Source organism: Dermacentor andersoni, chromosome 1, assembly GCF_023375885.2.
Source record: "Dermacentor andersoni chromosome 1, qqDerAnde1_hic_scaffold, whole genome shotgun sequence".
Classification (NCBI taxonomy): domain Eukaryota; kingdom Metazoa; phylum Arthropoda; class Arachnida; order Ixodida; family Ixodidae; genus Dermacentor; species Dermacentor andersoni.
In genome coordinates, this window is record NC_092814.1 from 34,099,323 (window position 1) to 34,114,804 (window position 15,482).

The 15,482-nt window shown below is 46.5% G+C and overlaps 1 protein-coding gene across 5 annotated transcripts in view; it reads left to right on the forward strand.

Moving 5' to 3' along the window:
* The window catches only part of LOC126545780 (SOSS complex subunit B2), a 94,435-nt gene that overhangs the window by 24,999 nt on the left and 53,954 nt on the right, over positions 1–15,482 (forward strand). For all 5 annotated transcript variants that reach the window (XM_055061300.1, XM_055061301.1, XM_055061302.2 and 2 more), the window contains exon 6: positions 2,272–2,368. In XM_055061300.1, the coding sequence (XP_054917275.1) occupies positions 2,272–2,368 (97 nt within the window). The remainder of the gene's footprint in view (positions 1–2,271; positions 2,369–15,482) is intronic.

The following is a 15,482-nucleotide window of genomic DNA, read 5'->3' on the forward strand; positions in this document are numbered from 1 at the left end:
ATCCTTGAATTTAGCCTTCATTGCTAAACTTCTGGATTTTATTTGTGTATGTGACTATGAGGTTTATGCAATTCAAGTCAAGTCAGTCCTAATCAGCATCTTTTTAATATTGAGCTATCATGTTTGTGGTGGCTGGTGATGGTTTATTCAGAAAAAGGCTTAGTGAGCACTTTTTTGTTTCACATGTAATAAAAACATGTGTGTCAATGCTCTTACTTTTGTTTCGTCTCAACACGGCCAAGAGCATTAATTAGATGTTTGCCACGAGACAACTCCACCCATCCCTTAGTGCCTATCCAGAAGTCAATGCAGCGTTGACACCGATTGCTGACGGGTCCACAAAAGGCCCCTCTACCTGTACCTGACAAGCTGAACTAATGGTTGAAAGGGGCCCAAGTCGACGGCTACCGGAGAATGGTGCTGACCTCGGATTCCCAGATTGTGCCGTGCTTGCTAAATTTGCTAAACATGCTAAATGTGCTAAATTTGCTAAATATGCGAGGCATATTTGGCACCATCAAAGGTGCAGTGCATCGGAACAATGCGATTGCGATTGGCCGGGCTATAGTCATAAGATTCCCTAGTCTAGGTGCCTAGGGAAGATGACGGCATTAAAAGCAGAGTCCTTTCGAGCAGAGAGCGAGAGGCTGATGATACTCACGCATGGAGTGGGCTTCCGTTTCTGGAGCCATTGTAAATAATGTAAAATAAACCCTTTTTCCTTCATTCCTACTACTGGACGCACTCGTCGATGGGCTTGGTGGATTCTTGGCCCGAACACCATCTCAAGCCGCAACACTTTGATGATGGTGCTGGCCTCTGGTTGCACTCGGTGATGTTAGCATTAGTATTGTGAATCAAGGGTCTGTCTCTTCTTCATCATTTCTACCATCACCCACACACGAGACACGAAAAGCTGCAACCCCCGCACAGGACGTCTAGCCGCCTAAGCCATGACCATAGCATCGCACGCATCAACTGTCGCACCTTAGCTTTAAAGTCATCATTTTTTCCGGACCCGATAGCACTATGGAATGGCCTGCCAAATACCATCGCATCATGCACTAACCGCAAATCATTCCGGGATAAACTAAATGACCATTTTTCATGAGGGCAAAAGGTTCTTCAATTCGGCACTCTGAACAGCTGATTACTTTTTATTTTTACTTGTTTCCCGTGTGATGCCTTTTTCACTGTATTTTTCTCGTGTATTAATTGAGTGTTTCATATATATATCTATATTTTTCGTTTTTTCTCGTGTTTCAATCCCGTGAATTTTACTTTGCATTGTATACGCGTGACAAGAACATTTAACTGTTACATACTCTTTTTTTGTTATTGTTCTAAAAATTGACCTTGATTTTGCTCCCCCCTTATGTAATGCCTTCGGGCCTTTAAGGGAAAAATAAATGAAATGAAATGAAAAACTTTAGGTCTTGAGAAGCCCCACTGGAGGCAGCAATATTGGCACAGGCAGAATATGTAAAACCTTTGAATATGAGAACGCTGGAGTGCTGTCGACTGAGTTGTCTTTTGAAAGCATGTAGCTATGAGGTACATTGTGTGATGATAAGCAATTAGTAAGACGATTGTGAGCACAGGGCACCTTTATTGCTTCAAGCACTTTTTACTTGACGACTGCTGCAGCTCTTGCAAAATTACTGCAGGGGGAACGTTTCTTCAACAGTTCCATATGTCCATTAAACAATATTTAAGAAGACCCTTGATGTCTTGAAAGACTTTTGTATTGTTCTTGAAAGGGTTTTTATGTAAAATTAGAATAGGGAGGGGGGGGGGGGGGGGGTTCTATAATTGGTTTCACTCCATTTCATACCTTGAGGTGATATTTGTGGGCCTGTCACACACACACAAAAAAAAAAAATTCACTGTCTGGTGCAAAAGAATGAGCTTATGTCCACATGTTTTCTCACTGGACATACATTGAAGCAGCCTATAGAACAGCTATTACAGAGGGGACGACTGCAGTTTGTGCATCTGAATGTTTGCAGCTTTCTGAACCTCGTTGGAAGCTCTGTGGGCACAGCATTTTTCTTTAAGTCAGAGATGGTGATGCGTGGACATCTTTTTCTTGGATAACTAAGCATGAGGCCAGAATCCTACTTTTTCTCTTGGTTAAAAATTGCATTTGAATTCAGGAGTTCTGAACTTTCATGTCATGAAATCGTTACAACCAGTTAGTGAAGGGTAATGCACCTTTTAAGCAGTAGTTATAGCCCATGTTTATTGACTACTGTCTTTGCGTGTTTGCAGAATGCCAATGTGGACCAGCGGCGGTCACCGACTTCGCAGGTGGGCGGGGCCAGTGGCGACTCCTTAGGTACTGCAGCCCTGCCCACACCAGCTCCAGGTGAGTGTTGTGCAGTGTCTAGTTCCATGACATGGCAGCTCACAGCTGGCTCGCTTCAGGGTGCAGTCCGGTGCCGGCGCGTGTGTCACTGGCTCAGCTCTGACACTCGGGCACGGGGAGGACCTCTCGGCGCCTTGTATAGTCTGTACACTTCTTGTGGCTTCTACTCCACAGCCACACCTCTCCCTCCTTGCTATCGTACCTTGCCTCAAGTCCCTGCACTTGTAATCTGCAAGGGTACACCAAGCAGCAGCTTGTGTCACTCTCTGGCAGCTGTGTTGTTGAAAGGAAAGACAATAGTGGCACCTGTGGTTCATAATCTTGGCCACTTGTAATTTGCTTGATCCCAGAGCAGAGTGAATGGGAACCACATGTGGAGAATGCCTCACAGTGTTTTAAGCTGTGATCTGTTTGGATTGATTTGCTACATCATCCTTCATAACCTTGGCAGTTTCCACTGAAACATTGAAGCTGGGATGTTCTAATGGATGATTAGATAAAATGCCTATGTTAGGCTCATTGCTTTTCTCAGAGCAAGTAAATATTTTTGCTTGATTTATGCAATAGTGTATTGGAAGTTCCAAACATCTTACATTGATTGGCCACGTGTACACCTTGTAATGCTGAAACATACTTTAAAGTTGATGTATGATTGCCTTAATTTGGTCTAGTTCAGTTTATTCTTAATGCACTTGTTTATTTTCTTTTTGCAAACCTGGATTCACACAGGGGGACAAAATCTCAACTTGGTTAGAGAGTGAGCTGTCACGTGATAATTTGCCTCTGTATCCCTTTAGAGACATCCAATTCACATTGTGGGAACATTGCTGTGGAATCTCTATGTCTTGTTTATTGGCAAAATGCAATTATATGCGAATTTTTTGTCTCTCATGGGAAAGCACACAGTGCTGCAAGAGGAACTTGAGAACAAGCTCCTGTAGTGACATCTACTTGACAAGTATTTGAGCACTAAGGAATTTGTTCTTGTTGATAAAATAAGCACATATCCAGGGTGTCTACCAACCGGGAAAACCAGGATTTCTCAGGGATTTTGCATAGTCTGGAAATACTCAGGGAAAACTCAGGTAATTTGTGCTTATATCTGGGAAAATTAGCGGTAATTTTGTTGAAAGGAAATGAAAGTTGCGCGAATACTGGCTCGAGTAACAGAGATGAATCGTAACGAATCGTCTTTGACGCCGCGCCGTCGGCTGGAGGAGTTGCCAGTGGACAGTCAACAACCGATTTTCCAGACACCCAACTTTTGGGACATGTCCGATAATTAGGACGGCTTCACGGCACCACCACGTACTCCATAGAGTCAACGTATAAGAACGTCTGAAATTTCGAACGCAAGAACCCTTTGCCATACAATTTTCTGGACTTTTTGCCGTGACTGCAGGTTGGAAATGGCATTAATCAAAACCACCACCGCTGCCAGTTTGATTATCTCGCCGCCTCGAACCGGCGCTCTCGCGCGCATATTCACTGGCACCCGTAGCCACCACCGCGGCAACGCTAGGCCGAGCTGCTTCGACGTTCGCTATTAAGCTTTTTGCCATTCGGTGCCGTGTTTTTCATTGAAAGAATTAGCCACTGTCAGTAATGGCACCGACTCCGGCGCATTGCATAATGCCGGTTCCCGAAAGTCAGCTCCGCCTCAACACAGCAATGTTAAGCGGTGAAGCATACGCGAAGTATTGCCGTGAAGCTTAACAAGCGTGGGAAGGGCCAATTGGCACGGAACACAGTACGTATTCCTTAATTATACACACGTGCACCTGCCATCTCCTGTCACTTTTAGAGCTTTGTCGGACGTGCCTGTGGCGATTTGAGCCCTTAAGGGCAGTGAAAAACATGCTTCATTTTTTTTCGGGCATTGACTGTGCAACTGAGCAAAAGGATGCTTCAAATGCTCCATGGGGTGAACGCATGGTGGAAGGAGGACGAGAACAGAAAGAACCGACGCATTGAGGAATGAATGGGAAAGAAAGTGTACCGCTGCTTCTTTAAAGGAGCTTAAGCTCAAAAAACAAAGTGTTGGCTGATGCCAAGATGCAGGTGTCCCTCATCCAAACCAAAATAAACTCTTTAAAGCAGTGAAATGCAACACTGAGGCATTGTGCACGGGCTGAGAGTATGTCAGGACAGTTGAGGTTGACTTTCCAGCTGCAGAGAGAGAATTGTACTTGTGACAAAGTTCTGTCCCCATACCAATGAGCTTGCTGTCGGTTGATAGAAATGGCTGATATTTAAAAATATTTGCTTCTGTATGCATCTTCTTTTATTTGTATCTGAATATGTTCAACTCGATTTGCAATGGGCTTTACCATCTTTTTCGTATTTGCAATGGGCTTTGCCACTTTTTCAAATATATTTTATTCGCTCTGCATTTTACTAATGCCTCCCTTCTGTTTTCTTTTTTAATAAAATAAACACTACTCTTCACTATTGAAACTGAATTAAGTTTTTTTTTTATTCTTTAATATGCTTACTAGAGAGTGACAGCATCGGGCGACATGGTGTCAGCCTGTTTTGACACAAAACAGAGTTCTGTGTCACTCAGCGAATTTTGCAAAGGCATTCAGGGAAAACCCGGAAAACTCAGGGAATTTGGAAATGTCAGCTTAGTAGACACCCTGCATATCACACTAAGCTAACACAAGTTGCCTGGTAAAGGCCTGAGCTGAAATGCCACGCAGCTTATCGATCCGTGTCAGATTGTGAAACATAGAACTGACAAGGTGCAGGACGTGCACTGTGGTGACCCAGCTATCATGTGATGGCAGATCTGTTAATGGAATTCCAATTCATTGTCCTGTTTGAATTCAGCATTACAGCACTGTGGTGGGGACATTAGCTTTATTGTTACCATCCATGTCATTTGGAAGGAAAAAAAAAAAACCCTGCGCATGTTAATGCCTGTCATCTGTACCTACCACTGTTGATGGAACTACCGCTGTTGATGGCACCAGTGGCCATCAAGACAGTTCAAGTCAGTTGTGTCTATGGAACAGAGTGCAAAGCCATTTTCAAGCCTTCTAGGCCTTAAGATGATGGAAACATGCAGTCTGAAGTGTACTGCCAGCATAAGTAAGGTCTATTACAATATCATGTTGAGAAGCTAAGAAACAACTTAGCGTTTATGTACATAGAAAAAGTAATGCTGTTACATTACTGTGAGAAAACAGTACAGCCTGTAATTTCAACATTGAAATTGACCTAGAAAAATCGTATTGTAGTCTATGGAGAAAAGCGGTTTTGTTGAATGCTTCTGACTATATATCATCAGATAAGTAATTTTTATCTATAAACAGTTTTTTTTCGTACACATTTATGTTAAGCATTAGACACTTCAACTATACTAAACTGGTATGGGTGACAGTGATGTCACAAATGCTGGGGCATCAGATTTTTGAGCTCGACAAAAATCTGTGGAGTTCTCTCTATTGAACACTGAAGTTCAATACACTTAAGTTCTTGACTTTGTTCTTAAGTTCTTGGTTAGAGAGGGCCTACTTGACATACAAAACTAAGCCTTCTTGATTTAATGCAGTATCATGAACTCTCATTTCTTCTTTGATAGAACTAGCAGGCTTTTTCACTAAAGGTATTGAATGTACTGCGGAATAAACTGTTGATAATAAAGGTGCAGATTGAAGCAAATTCAGACATTACCATAGATATGCTGACTTGAATGTGTAGTCTCGTAGGTGACTTTTTTGTTAACCACATAAGAATGTACAAGCAGATGTAACTTTGGCTGCTCCCCTTTATGAATTTGAGCAGGTGACTGTGCTATTTGACTGTTTTTAGAAGCATTGTAAAACGTATTGGAAAATTGATTTCACACCTACACGGCTTGTAGTATTGACAGTTAAATGGACAGTTCACATTTTCTCATTTGACAATGTATGCCTCCTGCAGACCAAAAGGCTGCTGCTCTGTGAGCCTCTTGGGCAGATGTCTTCTCTCTTGTGCATCTTGCTTGGTGCATCTTTTGTGTCTTTATATGACTGGCTTCAGGCATGCATGGGGCCATGCTCTTTTCTTGGTCTGCTTGCAGTCTTGTGGCTTCTTATTCTTTTTTCCGCTTTTCTCCGCTGGGCTCTCATGAGGTGTACGCCCTTCATCTCGAGATACTGCATTGTGGCATGAAAGTTGTCATAGAGAATTGTTAAAGATCTAGTCACAGTGACATCAATGCACTACAGTACTGTTAGATGTTATAAGCACCCTAATAGTGGAAGAAAACACCTTTGAAAGGGACCTCATACCCTCCTCACACCCAGTGTCTGTCCTTAACCCTTTAATTGCGAAATAATTCCAGAATATACTAAATTTACCAAATTCATTATGTGTTCATAATATCTTCTGTGTCATTCTGACTCTGAAAATATATTACTTGATTGGTTTCTGGTTTTAATTCTGGTTATGAGGGAAAGCTGCTTTGAGGGCAGCTTTCCCTCAATGCCGACCGTAACTCGTGTTTGGCAGCGGAAGCAGCACAACATCAGGTTGAACGAGTGCGACTCGTCATTGGCGATATTGGTACAACCTCCAATGACGAGTAAAGCTCAGGATTTGGGGTTAAATGGCTAAGAAGGTTGGCTATTATTGTTTTTCAAATTAAACCAGAAGCGATTAGTAAAAAAATCCTGCTGTAACAAAAGCCAGATGCTTGCAGCAGCATATATTAATTGTTTAAGCATGTTATTGCCACTCATTTAAGAAAAATTTGTTCTAATACTTTGTGTGAGGCTTTTGTCTGTATCATCACTGATGACAAAAATTGCTCGCAAAATACATTCAAATGCCAGAGGATAGGGCTGTGATCCTGGATCAAAAATAAAGACAAACAAGTTGCTTCCTTGTTTTTTATCCTCCCCCCCTTTTTTTTAGACTATGTAGAACTTTTAAAAATTGCTTGTGGCAGATGGTACAATTCTAGTCCTTCAGCTGTATTTACTCAAAGAGGCAGTTAGTTGCACGAAAAGTCTAAATGCATAATCAACTAACAACATTTCACTAATTAAGTTTTTCACTAGTTACATTATGGCGGGTATTTCAATTGATGAATTGTAGCCAGTGAGTTCTCGGGGCATATCTGCATGGAATGAACTCTTAGCATGACACCACTTTCGAGATATTCATTCCCAAAGTGTGTGATGAATGACATTGGCATTCCAATTGATTGTAATCTAAAGCAAGCAAAGGACAGGACACAAGAGCAACAGGCAGCGTTGGCAGTGTTTCAACCAGAGGAGCTCAGGCAATCTTGAGCTCGTGCCTCTCTGGAGAACTGGTGATGTGGCTGCAGCGCAGAGCATTCTTCTTCACTGCAGTTGCCCCCCACCATGAGCCATCCTCATGACTCATGGTGAATATAGTATCGTGGGTCGCAATATGGCATTAGGCACTGTACGTGGAAGGTTTCATGATCACGACAGCGTTGGCTCGTAGGTGGCATGACTGGCTCGATGATATAGTTCACAGGCGATGTCTGGGCTACAGCACGGTAGGATCCTTGATATTTGGAGACAAGCTTGGATGAGAGGCCAGCAGGAACAGCTGGAACCCAAAGCTGCATAACTGAGGCTGGGAGAAAACGACAATGTGGGTGGCCATCACGTCGAGATTTTTGTTGCCATTGGTTGACAACTGTAAAGAAACGGGTTAGCTGACGGCATTCTTCGGCATAGCGGGCAGCTTCAGAGATGGGCGTACATTCGGATGAGTTGTGTCAGTACAGAAGAATGGTGTCGAGTGTAGTCGAAGGTTAGCGGCAATACAAGAGGAAGAATGGAGAAAAGCTAGTGTGGTGCAGTGTTGTAGGCATATGTCATGAACGGCAAAGTAAGCTCCCAATCAGTGTGATCAGAGGGGACGTCGCCAAGGGTGCGGTTAAACCTTTTGGTCAAACCATTAGTTGGTTTGACGTGATGAACGATGCGACATTCAGCAAGGAGCGCATTTACAACTTTGGAGAGGAACACACGCCCTCTATTGCTCAGAAGTTCGCGAGGTACACCGTGACGGAGAATAAAGCTTTTCAGGAGGAAGGACACTATATCACGAGCTGTGGCTGCAGGCAGAGTGCCTGTTTCCACGTATCGCATCAAGTGGTCAATGGCGACGGCTGTCCAGTGGTTTCTGGAAGCCGTGCTCAGAAGGGGTCCATACAGGTCAATGCCATTGCGATCAAAAGGCCTGGCAGGGACTGGGATTGGCTGGAGTGGACCAGAGACATGCTGAGCAGGAACCTTACGGTGTTGACACTGAAGGTGCGATTGAATGTACTTGCACACAAAGGTGTACATGCTACACCAATAAAATCTGGAGTGAAGCCGGGTGTACGTTTTGAAAACACCCACGTGTACACACTGTGGGTCAGCATGGCATACAGAACATATTGCACCACGGAGATGTCAAGGTACGACCAGCAACCACTTGTTGCCGTAAGAGAGGTAGTTCCGGTGATAGAGAAGGCCGTCCCACATTTCAAATTGAGAAGCTTGACGGCACAAAGTTCGAGACAGAGGAAGAAGAGTCGACGGGTTTCAAAGGAAGCAGATAAGTGCGCAAATCCAGGCATCCTTGTGTTGCTCCTGTAGGAGTTGAGGAGGACTTCGGGATGGAACACTTGGGAGGTTTATTTACATTATTTACAGTGAGCGTCGACTAACAGTCGTAGAGTCATTACGGGCCGGCATCAACTCGGACGCTGCGGCCCGTCGCAAGAAGTTCGAGAGAGATGAATCAAGGGATGCTCTGGGAATCCTCTAGGAATGCTCTTCTGCTGCTCCTGGTCTGCGTCTTTTAAGCCCTTCGGTGTCGATCAGACACGTCACGTTCGGCCAATGGGAGAGCCTGCTCAGGTGACGCCATTCTCGGCCAATCGGCGAGCCTGCCCGGGTGTCGTCACCCTCGGCCAATGGTAGGCGCCCGTGCGATGGAGTCACACCCGGTGAAGAGAGTCGCCGCTTGGTCCCCCTGCAGTCTTGCCTTGCTGACTCACAACTCGCCGTCACAATAGCCAGGTGGGGGCGACGGCGAACTAAGGCGGGCAGAATTTCACGGTGTCTTACTTCTCCCTGCGGTCTTACCTCGCTGGCTTGTAACTGCCCTCTTCAAAGGCGGACGGGGGCGACGCTGCTAGGTTGTCACGGCGCATTACAGCCGTCTTGCTTCTGGACCCACTTTACTTGCAACAGTGCCGGGCTATCCCCTCGCTTTCTGGAAGAGTCAAGTATTGAATAGCTCCACCGGCGGCGTACGAAGTGGGGTCCGCCAACTTGTTTGCACGTGCCATGCCTCAGGAATGTGGCATCTGCTTCTGCATTCCTTACTTAGCAGTGGTGTGATTCGATGTGGTCTGGGGAACTCAAAGTAGGCTCAGGAAACGGCCCCATATCTAACAGCTCGTCCTCGCCCCGGAAGTTCGGAATGGCCGGTGAACTCGATTCGCTGGCCATGAGGAACGCTGAAAGAACCTGCAGGGTACTGGTGTCGAGCCTCGTTTGACAACCTTCGGGATCCTGGGCCCTGGAGAACATACGTCAAACAAACAAAACAACACAGCGCTGCACCACGTGTAAGCGCAGGCTCTTCACCCCTGACTCGCCAGGCTATTACTGAGTCAAAATGAACCCTGATCTTATATTTCCCCAATTTTGACAAAGCAGTTCCAACCACCTTTCCAAACCGCTATCCATTTCTCTCCGAATGCCGACAGGACCAGAGTGTCATTGTTGTAGCAAAACAATGGGTCGTTGCCGTTGCAAACAAACAGTGAAAACAGCCGAACATAACTTAAGTGGCCTAACTACACGAACAGCATGTTTTCAACCTATCGCAGTGGCGTACTTATCGCACGTATTGGTGCCACTGAACAGTCTGGTCAACTTCACAAGTACGTAATCACAAGCGCGCTAGCCTTGTGGTCACTAATCAGAACGCGTACTTGCGTCGTAGGCAAACCTTTTATTACGCTTACTCACGTTTCTTTCTCTAGTCCATACAGGACACGTACCTTAAACGAGAACTTAATTTGCGTAACTTACTCACTCCGCATAACCCTTTAAAAAATGCGTCTTCTATTTACTAGTTCTACACGCTCACTAAAGAAGTCAGAACACGGCTGCCCTCAACACACACGAGCAACCCAGTCATAAATCTGCTTCCTTCCGTCCACACAGGACACGCGCTAAAGGAACTAAGAACGCTTCTCAGTGCAAATCATGCACTCACTGAAAACTACGCAGTTAACCTTAGAAAATAAAAAAACGCTTATAAAAAAAAAAGGAGGTTAACTAAAACACATGCGCGTTAGGATAGGCCTCTCACCGATAACCTTGACACTCAGGTTACTCACACACAAAAAAAAGAAAGCCTATCTACTTATTAATGAACACCTCGCGATACTACATGTTTACAAAAAAACGCGTCTTTCAAATCTCGAGCTTCTCTAACAAAACACAAACAAAGCTCATACTTTTACATATTGAAAGAAATTCTTAGTCTCAAATCGCAAAAATTTGCAAATGTTCAAAAATAAAACAAAACAACACGTTTTCCTTCTACGGAAGCTCTCATGGCCTCTCTTTTCAAACGTTTACCTCTGACTCGTACTTTGAGCCGTACCCGAGGTGGTCGCGGTTTGAAAGCTATTCTGGCTGCCGAGGAACAACAAAAGGGCTGACTCACTATCAGCTCCCCCAAGACGTTAAAGTCCCCTGTCAGTTTGCGTCCTGGCGCCCCGCTTTCAACACGAACTCGATTGACCGCGTCGCTACTCCCCACCTGGTCTCGTCTTGCCACCTTGCGCTTCTTCGTACTGCACGCTGAGCTTCGAAGAGAACGACGGAATGACGAGGAATTTAACTGCCCCGTGCCCTTTGTCCGCGTCCGTGCAGAACATGCTTCGCGGTCCCCCTTTGACCGGTGGCTCGAACGTTTAGGATGCGTCAACATCGTCAGTGACGACCGCACCTTTCTTCTCCTCGCGCCCTGCCCTTTTGGGTCTCTCGCCGTCTTGGGCGGCGCTACATTAGTCACCGCATTCCTATCTTTAGGGCGCTTCTTTCTGCGGCACTTTCTCTTGGCATTCCCTTTCATGTCGCCTTCTGGCGCCTCGTGCTGGCCGTTACACATCTCATCGGCCCGGATCGGTCTCTTACCCGCACAGTCCGAGTGATTATCATTTAAATCGACTCTATCTTTGCCTCGACTGGCGGACAGCTCAACCGACTCTTGAACAATGCAGCAGGCTTTACTCGAGTTATGCAACTCGCACTCTTGCGAACTGCCCTCTGCTGCATTGCCCAGCTCACGCTGAGCATCAACACACAGCCCGTTGGTATCGATCGCTGTCTCACGCCCACAGTCCGAATGATTAACAACTGAATCATCCCTATCTAGGCTAGCTAGACTGGCGGAGAGCTGCACCGATCCCTGAACAATGCAGTTGTATTCCCTTGAGCTACGGAGCTCGCAATCCTGAGAGTTACCCTCAACTGCATCGTCCAGCTGGCACTTCACTTCAGCATGCAGATCTGACCTGTCATGGGTGCTCGTGTCTATCGGGTCAAAAGTACCCTTTTCTTCGCCAGCAACCTCGCTAACATTACAAGCGACGCACACGCGTGGTAACTGTGCCAATTTGTTCGCAGCTGGCCTAGCTGTCTCTACAGTCATCTGTTGGCACAGCACCTCGTCGCTCTCCCTGCGGCCTTTAACGGCCTCTGTTGCCACTAAGGCATCGTTAGCAGCTAGCCTTTTCCCTTCATTTATGAATGTGCAGCCAATCTCACAGGCACTGCTCTTCTCGTCGGCTTTTGGCGAAAATCCGCTAGACACTTCATCATTCTTGTGCTCTGTACTGCCTACAGAATTTTCAGACAGCCATTGTCTCTGTGCCATTAACTGATCACAATACTGTATCTCTTTTAACAATGCTGCCTTCGCTCTCTCATACTTTTGCTCACGCTCACGCTTACGTCCCTGATACTCACGTTCGCGTTCATTCTGACGTTCGTGACGCTCACACCTAAGAGTAAGTTCTTGAAGCTCACGCTTCCGTTCATTCTCGCGTTCTTGACGCTTACGCTCACTCTTACGTTCACGACGCTCACGCACACGTTCACGACGCTCACGCTCCCGTGGTTCTTGTATCACCTCCCAAGCAAGCTCAATGCTTTTATCATCATTGCCACTATCTTCAATCGCCTTTATGATAGCTGGCGTTTTCATCTGTTCGTCCGCCTCAACTCCCAAGTCGTCGCACACCAACAACAAGTCTAACCTCGTCAACCTTCGAAGATCCATGGCAGCTGCCCCGACTGGTGGTTAGAACTGTTTTCCTTAATTAATTTGTGCAAACACACAATGCAACAAATTCCCGATTCCCAGAACTATCAGAATGAACACACAACATTTGAGTATGGTGAATCAAAAGGAAAAAAACCACGCGCTCACTTACGGTTGCAGCACCCTGCCATCTGGTTCATTGGTCCGCTGTTCCCGGATCCTCAGGACTAGCTGGGTCGAAGGCTCGCTCTTCTTCGCTACTCCCAGTTTCTTCGGACCTATTTCGACGAAGGCTCTCTCTTCTTCGCTCTTCCCGGTTCCTCGCGACTCCTTTGGACGAAGGCTCTTTTTCGCTGTTCCGGGTTCCTCAGGATTTCTCTCGAAGAAGGTTGATCCGTAGCGCTGCCACCAGTTGATGCATTTGGAGGCGATCCCACCGCTGGCGCCAGTTGTAGGAGTTGGAGGAAATCCCACCGCTGGTGCCTGTTGTAGGAGTTGAGGAGGACTTCGGGATGAAAAACTTGGGAGGTTTATTTACATTATTTACAGTGAGCGTCAGCTAACAGTCGTAGAGTCATTACGGGCCGGCAGCAACTCGGACGCTGCGGCCCGTCGCAAGAAGTTCGAGAGAGATGAATCAAGGGATGCTCTGGGAATCCTCTAGGAATGCTCTTCTGCTGCTCCCGGTCTGCGTCTTTTAAGCCCTTCGGTGTCGATCAGACACGTCACGTTCGGCCAATGGGAGAGCCCGCTCAGGTGACGCCATTCTCGGCCAATCGGCGAGCCCGCCCGGGTGTCGTCACCCTCGGCCAATGGTAGGCGCCCATGCAATGGAGTCACACCCGGTGAAGAGAGTCGCCGCTTGGTCCCCCTGCGGTCTTGCCTTGCTGACTCACAACTCGCCGTCACAATAGCCAGGTGGGGGCGACGGCGAACTAAGGTGGGCAGAATTTCACGGTGTCTTACTTCTCCCTGCGGTCTTGCCTCGCTGGCTTGCAACTGCCCTCTTCAAAGGCGGACGGGGGCGACGCTGCTAGGTTGTCACGGCGCATTACAGCCGTCAGGTTGTCACGGCGCATTACAGCCTTCTTGCTTCTGGAACCACTTTACTTGCAACAGTGCCGGGCTATCCCCTCGCTTTCTGGAAGAGTCAAGCATTGAATAGCTCCACCGGCGGCGTACGAAGTGGGGTTCGCCAACTTGTTTGCACGAGCCATGCCTCAGGAATGTGGCATCTGCTTCTGCATTCCTTACTTAGCAGTGGTGCGATTCGATGTGGTCTGGGGAACTCGAAGTAGGCTCAGGAAACAGCCCCATATCTAACACTCCAAAGTCATGTAGCAGCCTGCTGGGAATGAAAGTGCTTTGTCTATGGCAGACAGGAAAGCAGCGCTTTTGGTTGACATGGGCAAACAAGAAAGCACTTCGGCATTCGTGTGGCTGTGGCCAGACCTGTAGACAACGCGCATGTCGAAACCTTGCAACCAACCACAAAGCCCAGCAAGCTAATTGGCCTGAAGGATCCTTCAACATGGACAGCCGACAAAGTGCAAGGTGGTCTGTAATTACGTCAAAGGGATGACCATAGAGGTACGGTCTAACTTAACCAAGTGCCCACACTATGGCCAAACGTTCCTTATCCGTAACTGAATAATTATTTGGTGAGGGTGCAGCTTGTATATGCAACGACATACTTGTCGAATCCTGATTTGCGCTGCACGAGCACAGTGCTGAGTCCAACACCGCTGGCATCGGTTGTACACAGTATTGACGTCTAGGTTAGTAGATGATGCAACTCTTGGAAGGCATCGTCACAAGCGGGTGACCGGGTGTAATTGTTTTGGTCACTCTGTAAACGCTGATTCAAGGGAGCAGTGATGGACGCAAAATTCCGAATGGAGTGGCAAAGGACGAACAGAGGCCAAGTTAGCCACGAAGTTCTTTTATGGAGGAAGTTTAGGAAAAATCAGCGACTGAACGGAGCTCGGCGTCGTCGGGAAGGATACCGTCTTTAGATACCGCATGGCCAAGGATGGTGAGCTGACGTGCACCAAAGCAGCCTTTATTCAGGTTGAGCTGAAGGCCGGTGTCAGTGAGGCACTGTAACACTTCTAGCCTGCAGAGATCGATGGGAAAAATTGGGCAAAAAGGTAACCACATCGTCTAAGTAGCAGATGCACGTTTTCCACTTGAGGCCATGCAAAAGGTTGTCCATCATGCGCTCAAATGTTGTGGGGGCATTGCAAAGTCTGAAAGGCATGACACAAAATTCATATAGGCCGTTCAAAGGCCATTTTAGGTTAATCATATGGTGCCATGGGGACTTGCCAGTAGCCACTGCTTAAGTCGATATAAGAGAAGAACTCTGTGCCTTGGAGGCAGTCAAGGGCATTGTCAATTCTCGGTAGAGGATAAACATCTTTACAAGTTGTTTTTTTAAGACTATCGTAATTGGCATAGGACCAAATAGATCCATCCCTTTTAAAACAAGAACTGGGGATGCCCAGGGGCTATCTGAATGCTGGATGATGCCATGCTTGAGCATATCAGCTACTGGTCATCAATAACACGGCTCTCTGTCGTGGACACACAATATATAGTCTTTGTCGCAGTGGCACACTGGTACCCATGTCGAGGCAGTAACAGGCAGTTGACGTGTGACCGAAGGAAACATACTGGTAGTCGAAAAAATAACGGAACTTGTTGAGAAGGCATAGAAGCTGGACGCGTTGGGAAACAGTCAACATGTCGGTGATGGAGCTATTAAGAACATCAGGTGAAGTTGGCTCTTGCGCGAGGTTATAGG